At 33.8% G+C, this 22623-nt stretch overlaps 1 protein-coding gene across 1 annotated transcript in view; it reads left to right on the forward strand.

Annotated features, from left to right (window-relative positions):
• Positions 1-22623, forward strand: part of LOC142334901 (uncharacterized) — a 235711-nt gene that overhangs the window by 83766 nt on the left and 129322 nt on the right. The window contains exons 16-21 of the mRNA XM_075383229.1: positions 1966-2091; positions 2833-2964; positions 7834-7965; positions 8484-8615; positions 8999-9130; positions 12951-13076. Coding sequence (XP_075239344.1) covers positions 1966-2091; positions 2833-2964; positions 7834-7965; positions 8484-8615; positions 8999-9130; positions 12951-13076 — 780 coding nt within the window. The remainder of the gene's footprint in view (positions 1-1965; positions 2092-2832; positions 2965-7833; positions 7966-8483; positions 8616-8998; positions 9131-12950; positions 13077-22623) is intronic.

Below are 22623 nucleotides of genomic sequence, written 5' to 3' on the forward strand. Positions count from 1 at the left end.
ACGGTTTCGTGCAATGAAAATCGAATCAACCAAACTTCGTAATTGAAAAGTAAAGATGGAAGTTTTTTCTTATCCCTTTCATTTGTGTTTCCTCTGTTGTAAAAACAGATCTTTCGAACTATTGTCCTCTGGTATAATGTAATACAGAATAAAAGTTTGAGAGTTTTTAATCGCTAGGTGGAAAAGCAGAAGTTCTTTATCTGTTCACTTATTTTTTTATCAGTTCACATAAAAAATATTAAAACTTCCTGTTTCTTTGGAAACACTCCAAAAAGTGAAAGACGAAAAAGTAAATTTTACTGAAAAACCATTTCATTCAAGACTACTATATAGGAAGCTTTACGGAGAGCCGTTACTTTTCACTTACTTTTTATATACAAGTATAGGCAGAGTGCGAAAACTGCTGGAAATCTTAAAAATTGGAATCACTAATTAAAATTTTCTGGAAACTGCTGTTTTTAAAGTTCAATACCAAGATTGTTATCAATCTATCTAGCTGATATGATATCTGTGAGCTTTAAAAATTTGAATTGGCTTATTGTGCTCATGCAACGAAAAAATAACAAGTTTTCAAAAGTTCACTTCAAATGTTAGTGCTAATTTTACAATTACTGATACCATTGCCTCAAGAAGTCCAAGCCTTGTTTGTCAAATAAAACAAACAAGACATACAGAAATGGTGGGAACCGTGGGTAAAGATTAGCTGCCAAAGAAAAAGAAAATATTAGAAAAAAATATATATTTTTTGACGTTTTTTTCATGTGTATTTGTGTCTGTGTGTGTGTTTGTGTGTGCGTTTGCGTGGATGCAAAAGTGTGCAGCCGTGAGCGTGTGGTGTTTATGTGTAACAGAAAAAAGAGAGAATTGGTCTCAGAGAATTAGTTCCCTTAAATGTTACACAGAATTAGAGGCAGTGTGCAAAAACTGTCTTTAATGTTAAAAAATTAGAAAAATTACTCTGTTTGCTACCAAATGCGGTTTTTTTATATATGTTAATATTTAAAACTGTGCCCAAAGAATCTGGTTGGCAACACATCTGCGAGATTTAGAAAAAAAATAACTGACCAACATTTCCATTGCGATTGCTTCGAGAGTTTGAAACAAATAAGACAAAAATAAACGATGCTAACCATGGGTAAAGATCATTGGCCGTAAAGAAAAAATATAGAAATTTGTGTTTTTTTGTGTCGAGGTTTCATTTGTGTCTTTTTGTTTGTGTGTGCCAGCGTTTGTGGTTTTATGTAAGTGACTGCGGTTGTTTGATCAGTCACTTGTTTAGTTCTTTTTATGTCAATTTATACTACGCTTATGTTTCTAGAAAGTGCTTACGAGTTTTATTTTGTCTGTCGAAAAAAGACGGCGTATTTTTTGGTTCAAACAGTTCAAGTAATTTTCTAAAACGCATATTAGTTGCTTTTGGATACTCCCAACGAATTATTTGACAGAAGTTATTATTTGTTTTTGCAACTTTGAGAGGTATGTTGGAACATGCTGTGCTACGCACAGAATCGCACGAGCCATCTTGTTCTTTTTAAGAAAAAGCTGTCTGACCAAGTCACCGAGACACCGGCTAAATGACTATCACGCGTTCCGAAGATCGGCTCATAAAAAGACTGCTCTCGACCTAAAATGCGTTATGTTGGCCCAGTAAGGGACCATTGTGCAATTACTAGGGTCCTCTGACTTCTAATTTGGGTGAGCTGACTGCTCTAACAGCCAGAGCCCCTAACCTAAAATAATTTCGCAAGAAACAGTGGATTTTGTCGAAAAATGGCAGACATTGAATAATTACCAATCAGTATAATCGCTCTTTTAGTGCTGGATCCCACACTGTGGGGCCTTTATACATGTATTAAGACGTTTGGCTGAATAAAAGAGGTAAAACTGTAGTCCTTTTCAATCTTTCAATTTATTTATTTTACCGTGCTCGTAGGATATTAACTTGTTTCTCTCCCGTGGGTACAGATATTGACGAGTGCGCTGTGAATGTATGTGGGGAGGACTCCACTTGTGAGAACTTAGAAGCTACCTACAATTGTACGTGTGACTCGGGATATGAGACACCAACCAGAACTCACGAAGACTGCCAAGGTTCTTTTCTATTTAATATGTAAACACTTGTTGAAAATATGTGAATATGTTCATTTAGTACTGACTTGCATCTTGTAGATCGTTTTAACAAGCTTGTTAGAATTTACAGACTCTAAAACTCAAAAATGCTCTTAAGGCGAGGACCAACTATAACATTACAGACACATTCAATGCTGATATAGCCTTTTAAGAAAACGGACGTGTCCTGGAGCTTTCAGATTAATCCAATTAGCCTTCTAGGTTATTAGGTTAATTTGAAAACCCATAAACCCATTCCGTTTTAAAAGGGCTATAATATTGCATTACACTTCGGAGGTTTATTAAAATACTCTTGAGATCACATTTACAGAGCGATCGAATTATTATTATGTAATTGCAAATCATGAAATTCACCAATTATAAAATTACTTTGACTCTTTTTTGATTAAAATATGAAACATTGGAGAACAATAATATGGCTTCAACAAATAACATGCAGTAATATGAAGGGTTTGCTTTCTGTGATTGAGCTCCCGCAGAAGTTTTAAAATCCCAAGTCAGACCCACTTACAAGACTGATCCAACATCCTATGTTTGACTATTGAAAGATCTATGGCCTGTCTTATGTGATCTGACAGGATATTCTTCGTCTTATAAGATATATACTATACCTAAGAATTTTGTCAGATCTTACAGCATTTCCAATGTTAAAGGACTATAGGGTTCCTAAGAATTCAAATCAGTTGATCCATTGCTTTGCAGACATCAATGAATGCGCCCTTGATCCCAACTTGTGCGGAAACAACTCCCTATGTGTGAACAAACCTGGCACTTACAAATGCGTGTGTCATACTGGATTCGAAAGCTTGGATGGAACAAACGTCAGCTGCACAAGTAATTGTTCCAACATTTTTTTCAAAATGGGGAATTAGATATGCGAGGCTGGCTTTTTTTTCTTCAGTCAAATTTTTCTTTTTTTTTGTTTACGCATCGTAGAGGAGAATGAAAAACACCATTTTGTAGTCCACGGGATCTTGTTTTGACAGGGGGACAGATCCAGTTGAAATTTAAAACAGACGGAAAAGTTTGTACTTAAATTAGTTGGATTCAAAGGGAGTTTTGATTGTCGCGAGTAATTCTTTACTGTTTCAAGCCTAAAAGTTAACGATTTACAACTATTTGATCAAAAATTTCGAAAAAAAATCGATTATTTTTATCTAAAAGTTTTTAAATTTTTTCCCGGTCTCTTTGTTTTCTGCCGATTAAAATTTATTGTAAGAATCAATGTTGACCAGTATGGGAAAGGTTTGTTTTCGGAAATAGAAGACTTCAGGCAATTTAGAGCTCTAAAAATAGCGAAAATAAACTTTGAAATTTTTAAAACAATGCCGAAAAATTCATTCTTTTTAATAGCCGCGAAGCGATAGCGGCTATTATTGGGGACATCGTGTTTTTTTACTATTCAAAGAATTTTTACAATTCAAAGAATTTGAATTGTATCGGGGCGCTGCCTTTTTTTGAGATCTGTTCACACATTTTCATGATTTTTGAAGTCAAATTGGAGTAGTCATTTTGGTCACACTGAAACAGGAAATGGAGCGAAAAAGCGAGTGGTTTTGTGGCGTGAAATTTTTTCGCTCTAATTTTAAAGTAGAGTGAGAAAACGGTGTTTGAACAAAAATTCGCTTTCTCGTTTCTGGTTTTTTGTTCACATGCGCAATTTCACTTTGATTTTTACTGGTTTTTTTTGATTTTTTGGATCGGATTTTTTAAAATGGTTTTCATAATCCATTTATAGTTCCTTATAGGCCTCGTTTTTTTTGGTTGAACCAAATTTTCGTTTCTCGCTAGTGGTTTTTTGTTCAAACGCGGCATTTTGACATTGATTTTGTTTTTTTTTCTATTTTTTTTCGTCTGATTTTGTTCGAAATGGTTTTCCCATTTAATTCAAAGTCCGCTCCAGGTCTAATGTTTTGTTTAGTCAAAGAAAATTCTTTGAATTGTACTTCAGGACTTGTCCGGCTATGTTTTTAAATCGTCGTCTCCATCGATGATTCTTGCGACCTGACTTCTTGAAATTGATTTTTTCATTTTCAGTGATTTCTACTGCTTTGAAGTTTGCGTGCGTGACGTCATTATTTCTGTTTTTATGTTAATTGCGTGAACTACCTCTCTCAAAAAATGACTCTTGAACTGGCCTAATAAAATTTAAATTTTATGAACATTTACTATCTGTCTATCATATTTCTTTAGTTGTTTAAATTCATGGAAGGCCACAAGCGTCTACCGCGGCTATTTTCCGGCAATCTGCCGGCTATGTTCTAAATTCTAAAGTTGTTTCACAAACCATTCTTTTTATTTCATCAGAAGTATTTCATCATTCAACTTTTTTCGAAACCGCGAGACGTAAGAAAGACCGCGGTTTTAAGGAATGACATTTAAATCAACTAAATTGATTTTAAATCCCTATATTGTCCGAGCAGATGGCTCGAACTAACCTCCTATTGTATATTGCAATACAGAAAATTTTGAGAGTCACATTGTTTAATAATGGGCTAGTTGAAAAAGTCAATTAGAAGAACAATTTTTCCGTTCTTTGTATTTTGAGATTGCTCTTCGAGTTTCTGTGAATTGAAAATCTAGCTAGTTCGTTGAATTTGAAAATGCTTATACAAAAAAAAGCCAGTTTTTGAAAGGCGAAAGAAAAGTTCTTTCCTTTTTCTGTTCACCGAAAATTTTTTAAAAATTTTATTGAAACTACTCCGAAGAGAAAAAAACAAAACAGAAAGTTTACTGAAAGCCAATTTTCTTTTAAAAAAAGCAAATTAAGAGCTTTTAACAACATTTTTTAACGTTTCCTATCCTTTTTTTCACACTTAAGGTAGATAAACTGTCAGAAAACTTGTAAATTAGAAAAGTTTCCTAATATTTGCTACAAATTGCGGTTTTAGATATCCTCGAAACCAGAATTGTGGGAACTAAATTTAGCTATTAACACATTTGCGAAATTTTAGAAAAACGAATCGGGCCATAATGAAATTGAAACAAAATTGACAACTTTTTTGGAAAAAATTTATTCAAATTTAGTGTGAATTTTACATTTTCCAATGCAATTGCGTAAAGAAATCCACACCCAGTTTTCCCGATAAAACAAATTTGACATAACCGTACGATGCGAACTATGGTTTACGATAGTTTGAAGAAAAACAATATTTAAAAATGTCGCGGTTTTTGTGTATTTGTTTGTTTGTTTGTTTGTTTGTGTTTATGTGCTTTTTTGTAAAATCTGTGGTTTGTGTTTGTAAGAGATAAAGAAAAAGAGAAAGTTAGTGTAAGAGAGATAGTTCTTCAGCATTTAGATACAAATAAAGGCCGTGTGCAAAAACTGTCTTATATCAGGAAAATTTTTGAAAAAATACTTTGTTTTTGTTAAATATTGCAGTTTTAAATTTTTCCAATACCCAAATTGTGTTTTTAAGTCTCGCGGAGAACAGATCAGCAAAATTTTTAAAAACTAATTGTCCCATTCTGCTCGTGAAATTTTGAAATTGAGAAACAATGGTTGATAACCAATTGACAATAACAAAATTTAAAAAAAAAACATGTTTTTTGTTGGGCTTTCTGTTTATGTTGATGTTTGTTAGCGTAAAATGTGGTGTTTATCGATAACCAATGATCCTCGACGCTAAAAAAGAGACTTTAGGAAAAGCTTTGAGAGTTCCATTGCAAGCTATACACAACCAGTTGTAGAGTGCGAAAGCTGTCAGAAACAATTATAAATTAGAAAAATTTTGGAAAAAATTGCAAAAAAATCTGGTTTTAAATTTAATCAAGACAAATTTTGTGTTTTTAAAATCTAACTGTTAACACATCTGCAAGAATTTTAAAAAACAAAGACAAAGTTTTTCGAAGAACTTAAAAAAATTCATTTCAGATTTTGGTGTCAATTTTAGGATAACCAATACAATTGCCTCAATTATTCTACACGTAATTCTCCAGAAAAACAATCTGGAAATAATTGAACGTTGACTAACATTGAGTAGATATCAGATGATAAAAAATTTGAAAATAGTTATGTTTTTTGACGTGGTGTTTAGGTGTGTTTGTGTTTGTGTGTGTGTGTGTTTATATCTGCGTGCACGCTTGTGTGAGTGTTTGTGTGGTGTGCTTTTTGTTGTGTGTATGGTTTTTGTTTGTGTAAGAAGGAGAAAGAAGGAATAAGTGAGAGAGAGAGAGAGAGAGATCTGTCAGAGATCTCAAAAAACTAGAGAAATTACATATTATTTCGTACAGATTGAGGCTTTCAATTTGTCAAATACCGAAATTCAGTACCTAAATTCAATAAAGTCTCCCTGGAAACAAAAATACGCGAGTTAAAAAAATCAATATTTTCATATTGCTAATGAGACACCAAAAATGACTAAATTTTTCAACTATCAGAAAGTTGTTTTTCAAAGGTTAATGCCAAAATTGCAATTACCGATACAATCGCCGCATCCAGTTCACACATTTTCCAATGCAACTGCGTAAAGAAATCCACACCTAGTTTTCCCGATAAAACAAGTTTGACATAACCGAACCATGCGAACCATGGTTTACGTTAGCTTGAAGAAAAAGAATATTTAAAAATGTCGTGGTTTTTGTGTGTTTGTTTGTTTGTTTGTTTGTTTGTGTGTGTTTATGTGCTTTTTTGTAAAATCTGTGGTTTGTGTGTGTAAGAGATAGAGAAAAAGAGAGAGTTTGTGTAAGAGAGATAGTTCTTCTGCAATTAGATACAAATAAAGGCCGTGTGCAAAAACTGTCTTAAATCAGGAAAATTTTGAAAAAAAAAATACTTTTTTTTTGTTAAATATTGCAGTTTTAACTTTGTTTACGTGTATGTCTACGCTTGTGTTGGCGTTTGTATGTTTTCGTGGTGTGTGCGTTTAACGTTTTTTGTTTTTTGGTCTGTAAGATGTAAGAAATATAGTTATTTTGAGAGTGAGATCCCTGAAATGTTAAACACAAATAGAGGCAGAATGCAGAAACTGTCTTGAAAAAACAAAAAAATTACTCAATATTTGTTACAAATAGCTGCTTAAAATAATTCCAAAACCAAAATAATATATATTTTTTAAATCTCGCTTGCATCACATTGCCAAGAATCGAAGAACTTAATTGTTTCATTAAGCACATGAAAAATCAAAAATGACAAGACTTTAAAGTTTCTTTTCAAAGCTTTGTGCAAAAACTGAAATTACCGAAAAAATTACCTCAAGAACTCCACATCTAGTTAGTTAGAAAAAACAAGGAAGACCTAAGTGAAGTGTGACGAAATTTGACTAAAGATCGGTTACTAAAAGTAAAATAAAAATACTTTGATTTGCCTTTCTCTTTGTGTGTGTTATGTTGGAGGTGTCTGTGCTTGTAAGTTTGTCCGTGTCTGTGTTCTTTCAAACTGTACTACACTTATTATTCTCGAAATATCAAAATAGAATAAAAACTAATAAGTAGAAAAAGTTAATTTTCAAAGTTTAATTACAGTTACACATCAATGGCCTCAAAAATCCACGCTTAGTTTTTTATATATATTCGCTCACTCATCTAGCGTTCGTGTTTTTTGTGTTTATGATAAGTTGAAAGAGCCTGCGTCTTCAACATCTGTTACGTATAAATGTAGAAAGAGACGTGAAAAAGGTGTCAATTAACTTTGACCCGATAGAAAAGTTAAACTTGATATTGGGTGTCCATTTTAGATGAACATTCAATTCTTAACCCTTTCAGATATTGACGAGTGTGGTTTGAGTCCCGCAGTCTGCAATTCATTTTCCACTTGTTCCGACACTGTTGGTAACTACACCTGTGCTTGTGACGAGGGATACGAGTCCGAAAATGGCTTTGAGGACGACTGCACAGGTAGTACATCTGGTTGACCTCGTAATTTAATGGTTAATGATACTAGTTAGATTAAAACCGTCGGAAAAGTTGTTGTTTCAATAGATCTCATCAGTTAAGATCCTCATATCAAAAAAATTGAAAAAAATTACATTTTCGCACCAAAAAACCTTAACCAACTAACGGTAGATTTTAATCTAATTTTATGTCTGAGGCAATATAAAGTGTACTTTAATATTTAAGATAAAGTCATTTTCCAATGCAAAGAATGCTTAAAAAATGTGAATTCTTGTATGTTCGCATTTTTAATGTTTGTATTTTTCTTTCCGTGGAAAGTAGGCTTTTATTTTTAGAAGATTCCTCTTATTTGCATATTTTGCAAAGTTGGATTTGAACGATGAAAGTTTGCAAATCCTGCAAATTTGAAATGATGCGGAAAGAATTTGCAAATACTTTGTTGAAATTTTGTTATTTTTCGATATCTTCTTTTTTCAGATTGGACATGAGGTTTGGATTAGTGAGGCAGTTTTGTTGTTTAGATATAAACGAATGCCTGGAGGTGCCTGCAGTGTGTGGGAATGACTCAATCTGTACCAATGTGCCATCCAATCACACCTGCTTGTGCGAAGACGGATTCAAATCCCCTTCCACCTCACAAACTGACTGCACAAGTTAGAACCCGATTTATCCCCGTTAACATACAGACGAAAATGTTCTCTGCTTGTTAAAACATTACTCCAAATAGCACTACTGTCTTTGCCTGTCCTCACAGATTATGTGAATTCATTTGTTTTTCATACTAAAGTTTGTGATTCTTTTTCCATTAAACTTTTTCTAGTTTATACAAGTTAGAACAATCCAGATTAAACTTTGAAACGGTTCCCAGGGAATAAGTTAATTGGTCAATTTAAAAATTTTTAAAACCAGTTGGACTGTTGTTTCAACTTACCCTGGAGGAAGTTCTTACGTAAGTTGAAGATAGCAGAGCCGAGATATTTAGATCTAATGTCTATTTATCATAACATTTCTTAATGTATTTTGCCAAGAGTTTCAGATATTGACGAATGTTTGGAGCTGGACAATGTATGTGGTGATAACTCTACGTGCAGTGACTTGCGGGGCTCCTACTCCTGTTTATGCTGGCAGGGGTTCTACTCCGCCAACGATGATCACGATGACTGTCAAGGTGATAACATTCTAAATGAATTCACAATAACCTTCATTATCTCACTGAATAGCGAAGACCCATAGCATCCACGCCCAGTCCACGGAAGATCTTAGATTTACTAAGAATGACATTACCGTATCCAAGATGTTTGAAAGATTTTGCGTGGTTTTCTAGGTCATCTCCGAATTTTTTCCCCAACTTCCAAAAAGTACTCAAAATACAGCCAAACTATTTTTTGGTGTTTTAAAACTAAAAGTAGGTTTAAGTCTTGTGAAGTGCTTTAAAATAAAATTTAATGGTAATTTTTTTTGCGGAACAACTTAGTAATACATTTTGAGAAAATCGGACTTTAGGGTTTTGGCTGTGCTCGAAAACGAGCCTGTTTAGGTTTGGCAACGTAATGCGATCTGTGATTTTGGTTTTAAAATCTGCTGATCTGCAATTAGAATCATGCATCCACCACAAGCTGTTTTTTTTCACCACAAGCAGAACTATTCAATAGTAACTTAAGGTAGCTAAATCTAGATTTCACATAGCTAGAGAAGAAAAATGAATGATAACTGCATGACAGCAGCATTGCGATACCAGCATTGAGTTGCTCTGGTAACAATTCTGTAGGCTACGTGACTCTGATGAAGCCACTGAGAAAAATCGAGGACCACTGGCTAATCGAGAACAGTTAGCTGTTGGGAATATGAGCAGAAATTCTGACTTGACTTGAGCACGGTAACGTGACCTTGCTTAAAACTGATGCAAATCATCTCTAATTTTTAAATTTGGAACTTCATAAAGGAATCTGTCGATCTAAAATCGGCACCACAGAGTTCCGATTTTTTCGAACTTGCACATGGGTCTTTCATTTATTTTTTTAAATAAAAAAGTGACTTCGTTTTAATTTTTGTTCCGACCCCTCTTGAGGGGGAAGGAACTATATACTCAAATGGGTTTTTTTTTGTTCAGTCAATTTTGGCCGATCGATATATTCATCGTAGAGAGTTAAGACTGGTATCATTAGAAAGCTTGTACGGCGTAGAATATGAAATTAAAAAGATTTTTTTAATTTCGTTTTTTACAGGGAGTTATCGAGGTTTGAATTTTGAGAAAATAGAGTGAATTCCGATGAGATTTTGTTCACTTTTTCCGGAATTTTTGAATAAAACTTTGCCAATTTTGCTAAAATTTTTATTTTTTTAAGAAAATGTTGTTGATTTTTATTTGTTAAAACAAAAAAATATTGTAGGCTGTTTATATTAATTTTTTTGTCAAAAATTCCGGCTAAATTTTTCAAAATTTAGACTTTTTCTTCAAAAACAGCACGAAATAAGTTTCTTCAGTCCATTTTGATTAAATTTACAGGAAGTACAGACCCAAACACCACTAACACAATTTTTTTGGACTCAAAGGGGGGCTTTTTCGACTTCAAATTCCGTTGAGATTGCTCTGTAATTAAAACTTCGCCGTTTTTTGCTAAATTTATTCGTTGATTATCAAAAACGCAGCATCTATTTTTGATTTTTTAACTAACAAAAAATCATTATCTTTAACATTCGAATAATTAAGTGTTCCTCATGAGCAAACAACAATAGCGGGGCTAGTTTTGGACCAATCTTGGACTGGTATAATACAAAAATAATTCGGATTTTAAACAGTCGGTCTTTTTTATTAAAAAAATTCGATCTTTTCTACAGGAATTAAATAACAGAACATTTCAAACCAAAGCTCACTAATGATAGGTCCAATTGGATTCCTGATTCGCTCCACATTATTGTATCTAGTTGATTACTTATTAACTTAAGGTCATTTTGACTTTTAAAAGTATTTGATTTTCAAGTAAGTAATGACTTATTGAACTTTGCTCTTTTTTTCTCTTTATTTGGTCAACTTGTAGCTTGTTGTAAGCAATGAAAGAGTGCTTTTTCATTCTATTGAAATCAAATTCAACTTTTATTGCGGTTTTACGAATTAAGTTATTGTTAATGGCTTTGATAGAACTAGATTTCACATTTTCTTAAATTTTAGATATTTGCCCATTTTTCACGTTTTCTAGTTTTGTCACATTATCACGTTATTGGCAGTTCATATATCACATTTTTGGCTTTCATTAAAAGGCACCACTGATTTTATTGAAAGCCTTGAAGATAAAGATTATGATATTAACGGCTTCGACACTATTTTCTCGAAGAATTTATTTGAATTTTTTAAATTTTGTCTTTAACTGCCCTTTTTACTTTGTCTTTCTAGTCGTATGAAATTTCCTGTACAATGATCCGGTGTCACTGACTGTTCAAAGAATAATAGATGTGCCCATATACTGATTTTAGTAGACAGCTGATGGCTTTCATGACTCTGAAAACAGTTGTTTTCCAAATTAAAAAAAAACACTTTTTAAATTCGCAATTTTGTTCCTTTTATCGTCTGTTCATTATCTAGTCTCGTTCATTACAGTCCAAATATGAAATTTTTGTTGTCAAAAAAAGTTTTGAAAAGTGGATCTGTGTCACACAATCTAATGTTTTCAAAGAATTCGTTGACTTTACTGGTTTCGACATGGAAAAAAAAGTAAGTTAGTTTTTGATTTTTGTCATGTTTGACGTTCTTTTTGTAGTCATAAGACATATTTTGGATAAGTACAATTCTCAAGGGCTTTGTTTAGAAGGATATATAAACCTAATTAATTATTTCATTCTGTAAATATTGGCGTTCATGTCTTTGGAAATGATTTTTTTTTCGAAAAAAAATTATAAGGGTACTTATTTTTGCATTTTTTCATTTTTTTCAACTTGTTACCTAGCTTCATTAATGAAAAGTCACAAAATTCATTATCGGTGATCGCAGAAAGTGCAATTGAACACATTTTGATGGCCATAGTATGGCTTTACGGTTTCAAAAGCGTTTTCCGCCAAGTTTTATTTGACTTTTTGTTTGTCGTCTATTTGTTCTTTTTGTAACTGCATAAACAATTGAACACTGGCAGTTATTAACTCCTTCTATAGAAACATTGGTAATCGTACACCTATAGGATTTTGTAGTTGATTTCTAATGGTTTTCACTACTTCGAATTTAATTGCTTAAAAAAATAAGCGAATTTTTCAACTTTACTATTTTTGTTCTTTTTTGTCTAATTGTTACCAAGTCTTTTTTGACTACTCCCTTATCTTTTCTGGTGGATTAGAAGTTATTTTATCTGACGCTATTTTGACTTTGTTATTAAGTTTTGTTTTTTGAAACGGACATGAAGTTTTTGATAAAATTAATTTTTGTTGTTGTTGTTGTTTGATTTTGCTGTTCGTCTTGACTCGCTTTCTTAATATTTGCACATCTCGTCAATCTAATGTGCCATTTGTACTCCACCACTGTTATTTGCATTGGAGACTCTCTTTTCGTTCATACACCAATTTTTTTAAAAAAAACTTTTGGGATTTTCTATGTTCATTTGGCAGACAATCCAGCCAATATTGTGGATGAACGGGGTCGGAACCTTATGTGCGATCGCACATTACCGAGTCGCCTTGTTTGATTTACTCCCGTTTATGTTGTTACCAAATCGACTGATAAATATTAAAATACTGATTTTCTCGCCTTCGAGAACTTATCAAACTCCCACAACTGTTGCTTTTTTCGACTGTTTTGTCACCTCTCTTCATGTAGCAACAATGGCTAGAAAAAATGGCGGAAAATAATAATCTATAATCACAAAACAGTGTTCCGCCACTCTGTTTCTGATTTTGTAGTATTCATAGGCGCTAACAAGTTAATTCATCGGTAAGTAATACAACTGTTGCTATAGGAAAGTTTGGCATAGTGCCAAAATAATTGATCGAAATCATTTGCTGTTTAGATATCGATGAGTGTGCTATTGGAAAATGCGGCGATCACAGTGACTGTGAAAACAGCATTGGGTCATACAACTGCACTTGTGATAGTGGGTTCTACTCTCCTAACAAAAACCACGAGGACTGCACAGGTAAGTTTATATAACTACCTTCAAGATATCATTACAGTCAGGTATGGCAAATTTAAGGATAGCGGATTTTTAGGTTGCATAATATTTACCCAGTGTTAAAATACCCAATGCCATATTACCCAATTTATTCCCTTTAATCTTTTCGCTCAAAAATCCGATTACATATTACCACCCAGGTCGAGGTGGCCAGACCGAAGTGACCCCTGATCAGACGAGTTTCGAGCGCACACATGTTGCGGGTGCGCTCGAATTACATGGTCTGGAAAAAGCTTCGAGCGCACTTTCGTCTGGACAATGGTCTGGAACTTGTCTGATCAGGGGTCACTTCGGTCTGGGACGGTCTGATCAGAGGCAGTTTCGAGCGCACACTAGTCTGATCAGAGACAATTTCGAACGCACACTAGTCTGATAGGGCGGTTTTCGAGCGCACACTTTTCTGATCAGGGGAGGTTTTCGAGCGCACTTTAGTCTGATCAGAGGACGTTTCGAGCGCACTTTTGTCTGATCAGAGACGTTTCGAACACACTTTTGTCTGATCAGAGAGACGCTTCGAGCGCACTTTTGTCTGATCAGAGGACGTTTCGAGCGCACTTTTGTCTGATCAGAGGACGTTTCGAGTGCACTTTTGTCTGATCAGAGGACGTTTCGAGCGCACTTTTGTCTGATCAGAGAACCCAAAAAATCGACCGCACGCCAACTACGTCCCCAACATGAGGTGCACAAAAGCCCAGCGGGGGGGGGTGCACCTCATGCGGGCCCGAGGCCCTCACCTTAGAATAATAGTAAGACCGAAATTTACTAATATTACTAATATTTCCGTATGAAAAACTAACTTTTTTTCTAGGCTAGCTATAGCAAAAATTCTTTTTGTTTTAGACTCTACATACAATGGGGATACTCCATACCGAGTTTGGTTCCATTTGAACAACTCCTTGACCCGATCAAAAAGACCTATTTTTGAAAAAAAATAATCGAAATAATAGCAAATTTCCGTATCAAAAGCTAACTTTTTTCTAGGCAAGCTATACCAAAAATTCTTTCTGTTTTAGACTCTACATACACTTGGGATACTCCATGCCGAGTTTGGTTCGATTTGAACAACTCCTTGACCCGACGAAATTTCTATATTTTTGAAAATAGAATAAGCGAATAATAAGCGAATAAGTCGATATTTCCGATTGAAATACGAACTTTTTTTCTAGGAAAGCTAAGCGGGCCATTCTTTTTGCATTACAACCTAAATGTTACTGGTAGTCTGGGATATCAATTTGTTTCACTTTGAACAACTCCTTGACCCGATAAAATTTCTCTATTTTTGAAAATAGAATAAGCGAAAAAGTCGAGATTTCCGATTGAAATACGAACTTTTTTTCCAGGAAAGCTAAGTGGGCCATTATTTTTGCATTACAACCTAAATGTTACTGGTAGTCTGGGATATCAATTTGGTTCACTTTGAAAAAGTCCTTGATCCGGTAAAATTTCCCTATTTTTGAAAATAGAGTAAGCGAATAAGTCGATTTTTCCGATTGAAAAACGAACTTTTTTTCTAGGAACGTTAGGCTGACCATTCTTTTTGCATTACATCCTAAACGTTACTGGTAGTCTGGGATATCAATTTGGTTCACTTTGAACGACTCCTTGACCCGATAAAATTTCTCTTTTTTTGAAAATAGAATAAGCGAAAAAGTCGAGATTTCCGATTGAAATACGAACTTTTTTCCAGGAAAGCTAAGTGGGCCATTATTTTTGCATTACAACCTAAATGTTACTGGTAGTCTGGGATATCAATTTGGTTCACTTTGAAAAAGTCCTTGATCCGATAAAATTTCCCTATTTTTGAAAATAGAGTAAGCGAATAAGTCGATTTTTCCGATTGAAAAACGAACTTTTTTCTAGGAACGTTAGGCTGACCATTCTTTTTGCATTACAACCTAAACGTTACTGGTAGTCTGGGATACTAATTTGGTTCACTTTGAACAACTCCTTGACCCGATAAAATTTCTCTATTTTTGAAAATAGAATAAGCTAAAAAGTCGAGATTTCCGATTGAAATACGAACTTTTTTCTAGGAAAGCTAAGCGGGCCACATTTTTTGCATTACAACCTAAATGTTACTGGTACTCTGGGATATCAATTTGGTTCACTTTGAAAAAGTCCTTGATCCGATAAAATTTCCCTATTTTTGAAAATAGAGTAAGCGAAAAAGTCGATTTTTCCGATTGAATAACGAACTTTTTTTCCAGGAACGTTAGGCTGACCATTCTTTTTGCATTACAACCTAAACGTTACTGGTAGTCTGGGATATCAATTTGGTTCACTTTGAACAACTCCTTGATCCGATAAAATTTCTCTATTTTTGAAAATAGAATAAGCGAAAAAGTCGAGATTTCCGATTGAGATAAGAACTTTTTTTCTAGGAACGTTAGGCTGACCATTTTTTTTGCATTACAACCTAAACGTTACTGGCAGTCTGGGATATCAATTTGGCTCACTTTGAACAACTCCTTGACCCAATAAAAATAAACTATTTTTTAAAATTATTTAAAATTAATTATTCGAATTAATCGGAAATTAACGTACGAAAAACTAACTTTTTTCCTAGGCAAGCTATACCAAAACTTGCTTTTGTTTTACACTCTAAATACCCAGGGAATACTCTATTCCGAGTTTGGTTCGGTTTGAACAACTCCTTGACCCGATCAAAAAGACCTATTTTTGAAAAAAAATAATCGAAATAATAGCAAATTTCCGTATCAAAAGCTAACTTTTTTCTAGGCAAGCTATACCAAAAATTCTTTCTGTTTTAGACTCTACATACACTTGGGATACTCCATGCCGAGTTTGGTTCGATTTGAACAACTCCTTGACCCGACGAAATTTCTATATTTTTGAAAATAGAATAAGCGAATAATAAGCGAATAAGTCGATATTTCCGATTGAAATACGAACTTTTTTTCTAGGAAAGCTAAGCGGGCCATTCTTTTTGCATTACAACCTAAATGTTACTGGTAGTCTGGGATATCAATTTGTTTCACTTTGAACAACTCCTTGACCCGATAAAATTTCTCTATTTTTGAAAATAGAATAAGCGAAAAAGTCGAGATTTCCGATTGAAATACGAACTTTTTTTCCAGGAAAGCTAAGTGGGCCATTATTTTTGCATTACAACCTAAATGTTACTGGTAGTCTGGGATATCAATTTGGTTCACTTTGAAAAAGTCCTTGATCCGGTAAAATTTCCCTATTTTTGAAAATAGAGTAAGCGAATAAGTCGATTTTTCCGATTGAAAAACGAACTTTTTTTCTAGGAACGTTAGGCTGACCATTCTTTTTGCATTACATCCTAAACGTTACTGGTAGTCTGGGATATCAATTTGGTTCACTTTGAACGACTCCTTGACCCGATAAAATTTCTCTATTTTTGAAAATAGAATAAGCGAAAAAGTCGAGATTTCCGATTGAAATACGAACTTTTTTCCAGGAAAGCTAAGTGGGCCATTATTTTTGCATTACAACCTAAATGTTACTGGTAGTCTGGGATATCAATTTGGTTCACTTTGAAAAAGTCCTTGATCCGATAAAATTTCCCTATTTTTGAAAATAGAGTAAGCGAATAAGTCGATTTTTCCGATTGAAAAACGAACTTTTTTCTAGGAACGTTAGGCTGACCATTCTTTTTGCATTACAACCTAAACGTTACTGGTAGTCTGGGATACTAATTTGGTTCACTTTGAACAACTCCTTGACCCGATAAAATTTCTCTATTTTTGAAAATAGAATAAGCTAAAAAGTCGAGATTTCCGATTGAAATACGAACTTTTTTTCTAGGAAAGCTAAGCGGGCCACATTTTTTGCATTACAACCTAAATGTTACTGGTACTCTGGGATATCAATTTGGTTCACTTTGAAAAAGTCCTTGATCCGATAAAATTTCCCTATTTTTGAAAATAGAGTAAGCGAAAAAGTCGATTTTTCCGATTGAATAACGAACTTTTTTTCCAGGAACGTTAGGCTGACCATTCTTTTTGCATTACAACCTAAACGTTACTGGTAGTCTGGGATATCAATTTGGTTCACTTTGAACAACTCCTTGATCCGATAAAATTTCTCTATTTTTGAAAATAGAATAAGCGAAAAAGTCGAGATTTCCGATTGAGATAAGAACTTTTTTTCTAGGAACGTTAGGCTGACCATTTTTTTTGCATTACAACCTAAACGTTACTGGTAGTCTGGGATATCAATTTGGCTCACTTTGAACAACTCCTTGACCCAATAAAAATAAACTATTTTTTAAAATTATTTAAAATTAATTATTCGAATTAATCGGAAATTAACGTACGAAAAACTAACTTTTTTCCTAGGCAAGCTATACCAAAACTTGCTTTTGTTTTACACTCTAAATACCCAGGGAATACTCTATTCCGAGTTTGGTTCGGTTTGAACAACTCCTTGACCCGATCAAAAAGACCTATTTTTGAAAAAAAAAATATTCGAAATAATAGCAAATTTCCGTATCAAAAGCTAACTTTTTTCCTAGGCAAGCTATACCAAAAATTCTTTCTGTTTTAGACTCTAGATACCCAGGGGATACTCCATGCCGAGTTTGGTTCGATTTGAATAACTCCTTGACCCGATGAATTTTCTATATTTTTGAAAATAGAATCAGCGAAAAAGTCGATATTTCCGATTGAAATACGAACTTTTTTCCTAGGCCAGCTATACCAAAAATTCTTTCTGTTTTACACTCTACATACCCTGGGGATACTCCATACCGAGTTTGGTTCAATTTGAACAACTCCTTGACCCGATCAAAAAGACCTATTTTTGAAAAAAAAAATATTCGAAATAATAGCAAATTTCCGTATCAAAAGCTAACTTTTTTCCTAGGCAAGCTATACCAAAAATTCTTTCTGTTTTAGACTCTAGATACCCAGGGGATACTCCATGCCGAGTTTGGTTCGATTTGAATAACTCCTTGACCCGATGAAATTTCTATATTTTTGAAAATAGAATCAGCGAAAAAGTCGATATTTCCGATTGAAATAAGAACTTTTTTCCTAGGCAAGCTATAACAAAAAATTCTTTTGTTTTATGGTCCAATTAGACAGGGAATTCTCCATATCGAGTTTGGTTTGATTTGAATAACTGCTTGACCCGATAAAAAAGACCTATTTTTAAAATTCGCTAACCATGAAATTCGCAAATTTCCGTATGAAACTTTCCGTTTTATGATCACAACGTTTTATGACTACATAATATACCAAAAATTCCCTTTGTTCTACACTCTACATACCCAGGGGATACTCTATTCCGAGTTTGGTTCAATTTCAAGAAGTTTTTGACCATACGAAAAAGACCTATTTTTAAAATTCGTTATTCGGAATGATCGCAAATTTCCGTATGATAAACGAACTTTTTTCCTATACAAGCTATACCAAAAATTCCCTTTGTTTTACAATCTACATACCCAGGGGATACTCTATACCGAGTTTGGTTCAATTTCAAGAAGTTTTTGACCATACGAAAAAGACCTATTTTTAAAATTCGTTATTCGGAATGATCGCAAATTTCCGTATGATAATCTAACTTTTTTCCTATAAAAGCTATACCAAAAATTCCCTTTGTTCTACCTTCTAGATACACATGGGATACTCTATGCCGAGTTTGGTTCAATTTCAAGAAGTTTTTGACCATACGAAAATGACCTCTTTTTAAAATTCGTTATTCGAAATAATCGCAATTTTCCGTATGATAAACTAACTTTTTTCCTATACAAGCTATTCCAAAAAATCCTTTTGTTTTATGGTCCAATTAGACAGGGAATTCTCCATATCGAGTTTGGTTTGATTTGAATAACTCCTTGACCCGATAAAAAGACCTATTTTTAAAATTCGCTAACCATGAAATTCGCAAATTTCCGTATGAAACTTTCCGTTTTATGATCACAACGTTTTATGACTACATAATATGGAAGTTCTATAGTTACTACTTCTCCATAACAACAGAAAGGAGGCATTTAACGAGTCTTGGTTTTTCGTGAGTCCTCAGGAGCTTCTTAAACTACAAGGAAACAGATTTGACTGTTTTTCTTGCAGAATAAGCAAAAACGGAGGCTCTTTTCTTCCCAAGACATGATATATATAGTTAAAATCCCGGATAGGCCAGGACTAGAACATCATTAAAGCAAAGAAACAAAGCACAATTAAAATACAGCACATGGGAGAAGGTGCCTGTAAGGGCACAAAGTGATGGACATTTAACAAAAAGTCAATTTTTTTTTAAAGTTTACCCCCAAAATTTAAACAAAGACGCCAAAACAAAAACAACCTAGTGCCTTACAATCCCTATGGATAGAAGGCACAAGCAAAGCAGTATGGGTAACCTTGAACAACTCCTCGACCCATAAGGTCTCATCACATTTTTGAAATACGAAACGACTTTAGAGAAACATTTGAAAAAATTGCAAAACTTGACTTCATATATAACTAATCTTGAATTTCTTCAAACCATGGCCAACGTTAGCCTGCTACACGCTTGTTTTATCACTTTGAGCCGCCTAGACTTAATAGTCGAGAAATAACAAGACATTTTACAAAAAAAAACAGACCAATTTTTTGCGTTTCCGAACTTAACTTTTCTACTCTACCACTTTTTGAAGTATTGACCCCAAAGCAAAAATTGCCAGTTTATTACAATTTAATTGAATAGTAGATTCTATGAAAATAGTCTGAGCAACTTTGAACAACTCCTTCACCCAGAGGGTCACATTATATTTTTGAAATACGAAACGACTTTAGAGAAACATCTGTCGAAATCGCAAAACTTGACTTTATATATAACTAATCTTGAATTTCTTCAAACCATGACCAACGTTAGCCTGCCACACGCTTGTTTTATCACTTTGAGCCGCCTAGACTTAATAGTCGAGAAATAACAAGACATTTTACAAAAAAAAACAGACGAATTTTTTGCGTTTCCGAACTTAAGTTTTCTACACTACCACTTTTTGAAGTATTGACCCCAAAGCAAAAACTGCCGGTTTATTACAATCTAATTGAATAGTAGATTCTATGGAAATAAGCTGAGCAACTTTGAACAACTCCTTGACCCGATAAAATTTAACTATTTTTTAAAATTATTTAAAATTAATTATTCGAATTAATCGGAAATTAACGTACGAAAAACTAACTTCCTTCCTAGGCAAGCTATACCAAAAATTCTTTTTGTTTTACACTCTACATACCCTGGGGATACACCATCCCGAGTTTGGTTCGATTTGAACAACTCCTTGACCCAATAGAAAAGACCAATTTTTAAAATTCAATAATCTCAAGTTATTCGAAATAATTGCACATTTCCGTATGAAAAACTAACTTTTTTCCTAGGCTAGCTATAGCGAAAATTCTTTTTGTTTTAGACTCTACATACAATGGGGATACTCCATACCGAGTTCGGTTCGATTTGAACGACTCCTTGACCCGATGAAATTTCTGTATTTTTGAAAATAGAATAAGCGAATAAATCGATATTTCCGATTGAAATACGAACTTTTTTCTAGGAAGGCTAAGCGGGCCATTTTTTTTGCATTACAACTTAAATGTTACTGGTAGTCTGGGATATCAATTTGGTTCACTTTGAAAAAGTCCTTGATCCGATAAAATTTCTCTATTTTTGAAAATAGAATAAGCGAAAAAGTCGAGATTTCCGATTGAGATAAGAACTTTTTTTCTAGGAACGTTAGGCTGACCATTTTTTGCATTACAACCTAAACGTTACTGGTAGTCTGGAATATCAATTTGGTTCACTTTGAACAACTCCTTGATCCGATAAAATTTCTCTATTTTTGAAAATAGAATAAGCGAAAAGGCAAATACTCAATTGCGTGGGCGCCATGGTGATTTGTGGGCACAAGCTTGATCGCGAGAAAACTTTCTGAGAATTGACTGAACTTAGAAATGATTTAAACTAAACCATGATTTCCCCAACCAAGCACACCTTAAATTTATGATTATTTTGGAAAAAAAAATAAGCGAAAAAGTCGAGATTTCCGATTGAGATACGAACTTTTTTTCTAGGAACGTTAGGCTGACCATTCTTTTTGCATTACAACCTAAACGTTACTGGTAGTCTGGGATATGAATTTGGTTCACTTTGAACAACTCCTTGACCCAACGAAATTTCTATATTTTTGAAAATAGAATAAGCGAATAAATCGATATTTCCGATTGCAAAACGAACTTTTTTTCTAGGAAAGCTAAGCCGGCCATTCTTTTTGTATTACAACTTAAATGATACTGGTAGTCTGGGATATCAATTTGGTTCACTTTGAACAACTCCTTGATCCGATAAAGTTTCTCTATTTTTGAAAATAGAATAAGCGAAAAAGTCGAGGTTTCCGATTGAAATACGAACTTTTTTTTTGTAGGAAAGCTAAGCGGGCCATTTTTTTTGTATTACAACCTAAATGATACTGGTAGTCTGGGATATCAATTTGATTCACTTTGAACAACTCCTTGATCCGATAAAATTTCTCTATTTTTGAAAATAGAATAAGCGAAAAAGTCGAGATTTCCGATTGAAATACGAACTTTTTTTCTAGGAAAGCTAAGCGGGCCATTCTTTTTGTATTACAACCTAAATGATACTGGTAGTCTGGGATATCAATTTGGTTCACTTTGAATAACTCCTTGACCCGATAAAAAGACCAATTTTTAAAATTCAATAATCTCAAGTTGTTCGAAATAATTGCACATTTCCGTATGAAAAACTGACTTTTTTCCTAGGCTAGCTATACCAAAAATTCCCTTTGTTTTACAACCTACATACCCAGGGGATACTCTATACCGAGTTTGGTTCAATTTCAAGAAGTTTTTGACCATACGAAAAAGACCTATTTTTAAAATTTGTTATTCGGAATGATCGCAAATTTCCGTATGAAAAACTAACTTTTTTCCTATACAAGCTATACCAAAAATTCCCTTTGTTCTACACTCTACATACCCAGGGGATACTCTATTCCGAGTTTGGTTCAATTTCAAGAAGTTTTTGACCATACGAAAAAGACCTGTTTTTAAAATTCGTTATTCGGAATAATCGCAAATTTCCGTATGATAAACTAAGTTTTTTCCTATACAAGCTATACCAAAAAGTTTTTTTGTTTTATGCTCCAATTAGACAGGGGATTCTCCATACCGAGTTTGGTTTGATTTGAACAACTCCTTGACCCGATAAAACTTCTATATTTTTGAAAATAGAATAAGCGAATAATTCGAGATTTCCGATTGAAATACGAACTTTTTTTCTAGGAAAGTTAGACGGACCAATCTTTTTGCATTACAACGTAAATAGTACTGGTAGTCTGGGATATCAATTTAGTTCACTTTGAACAACTCCTTGACCCGATAAAAATTAACTATTTTTTAAAATTATTTAAAATTAATTATTCGAATTAATCGGAAATTAACGTACGAAAAACTAACTTTTTTCCTAGGGAAGCTATAGCAAAAAATCTTTCTATTTTAAACTCTAGCTACACAGGGGAAACTCA

The sequence above is a fragment of the Convolutriloba macropyga genome, chromosome 2, assembly GCF_964194025.1.
Source record: "Convolutriloba macropyga chromosome 2, txConMacr16.3, whole genome shotgun sequence".
Classification (NCBI taxonomy): Eukaryota; Metazoa; Xenacoelomorpha; order Acoela; family Convolutidae; genus Convolutriloba; species Convolutriloba macropyga.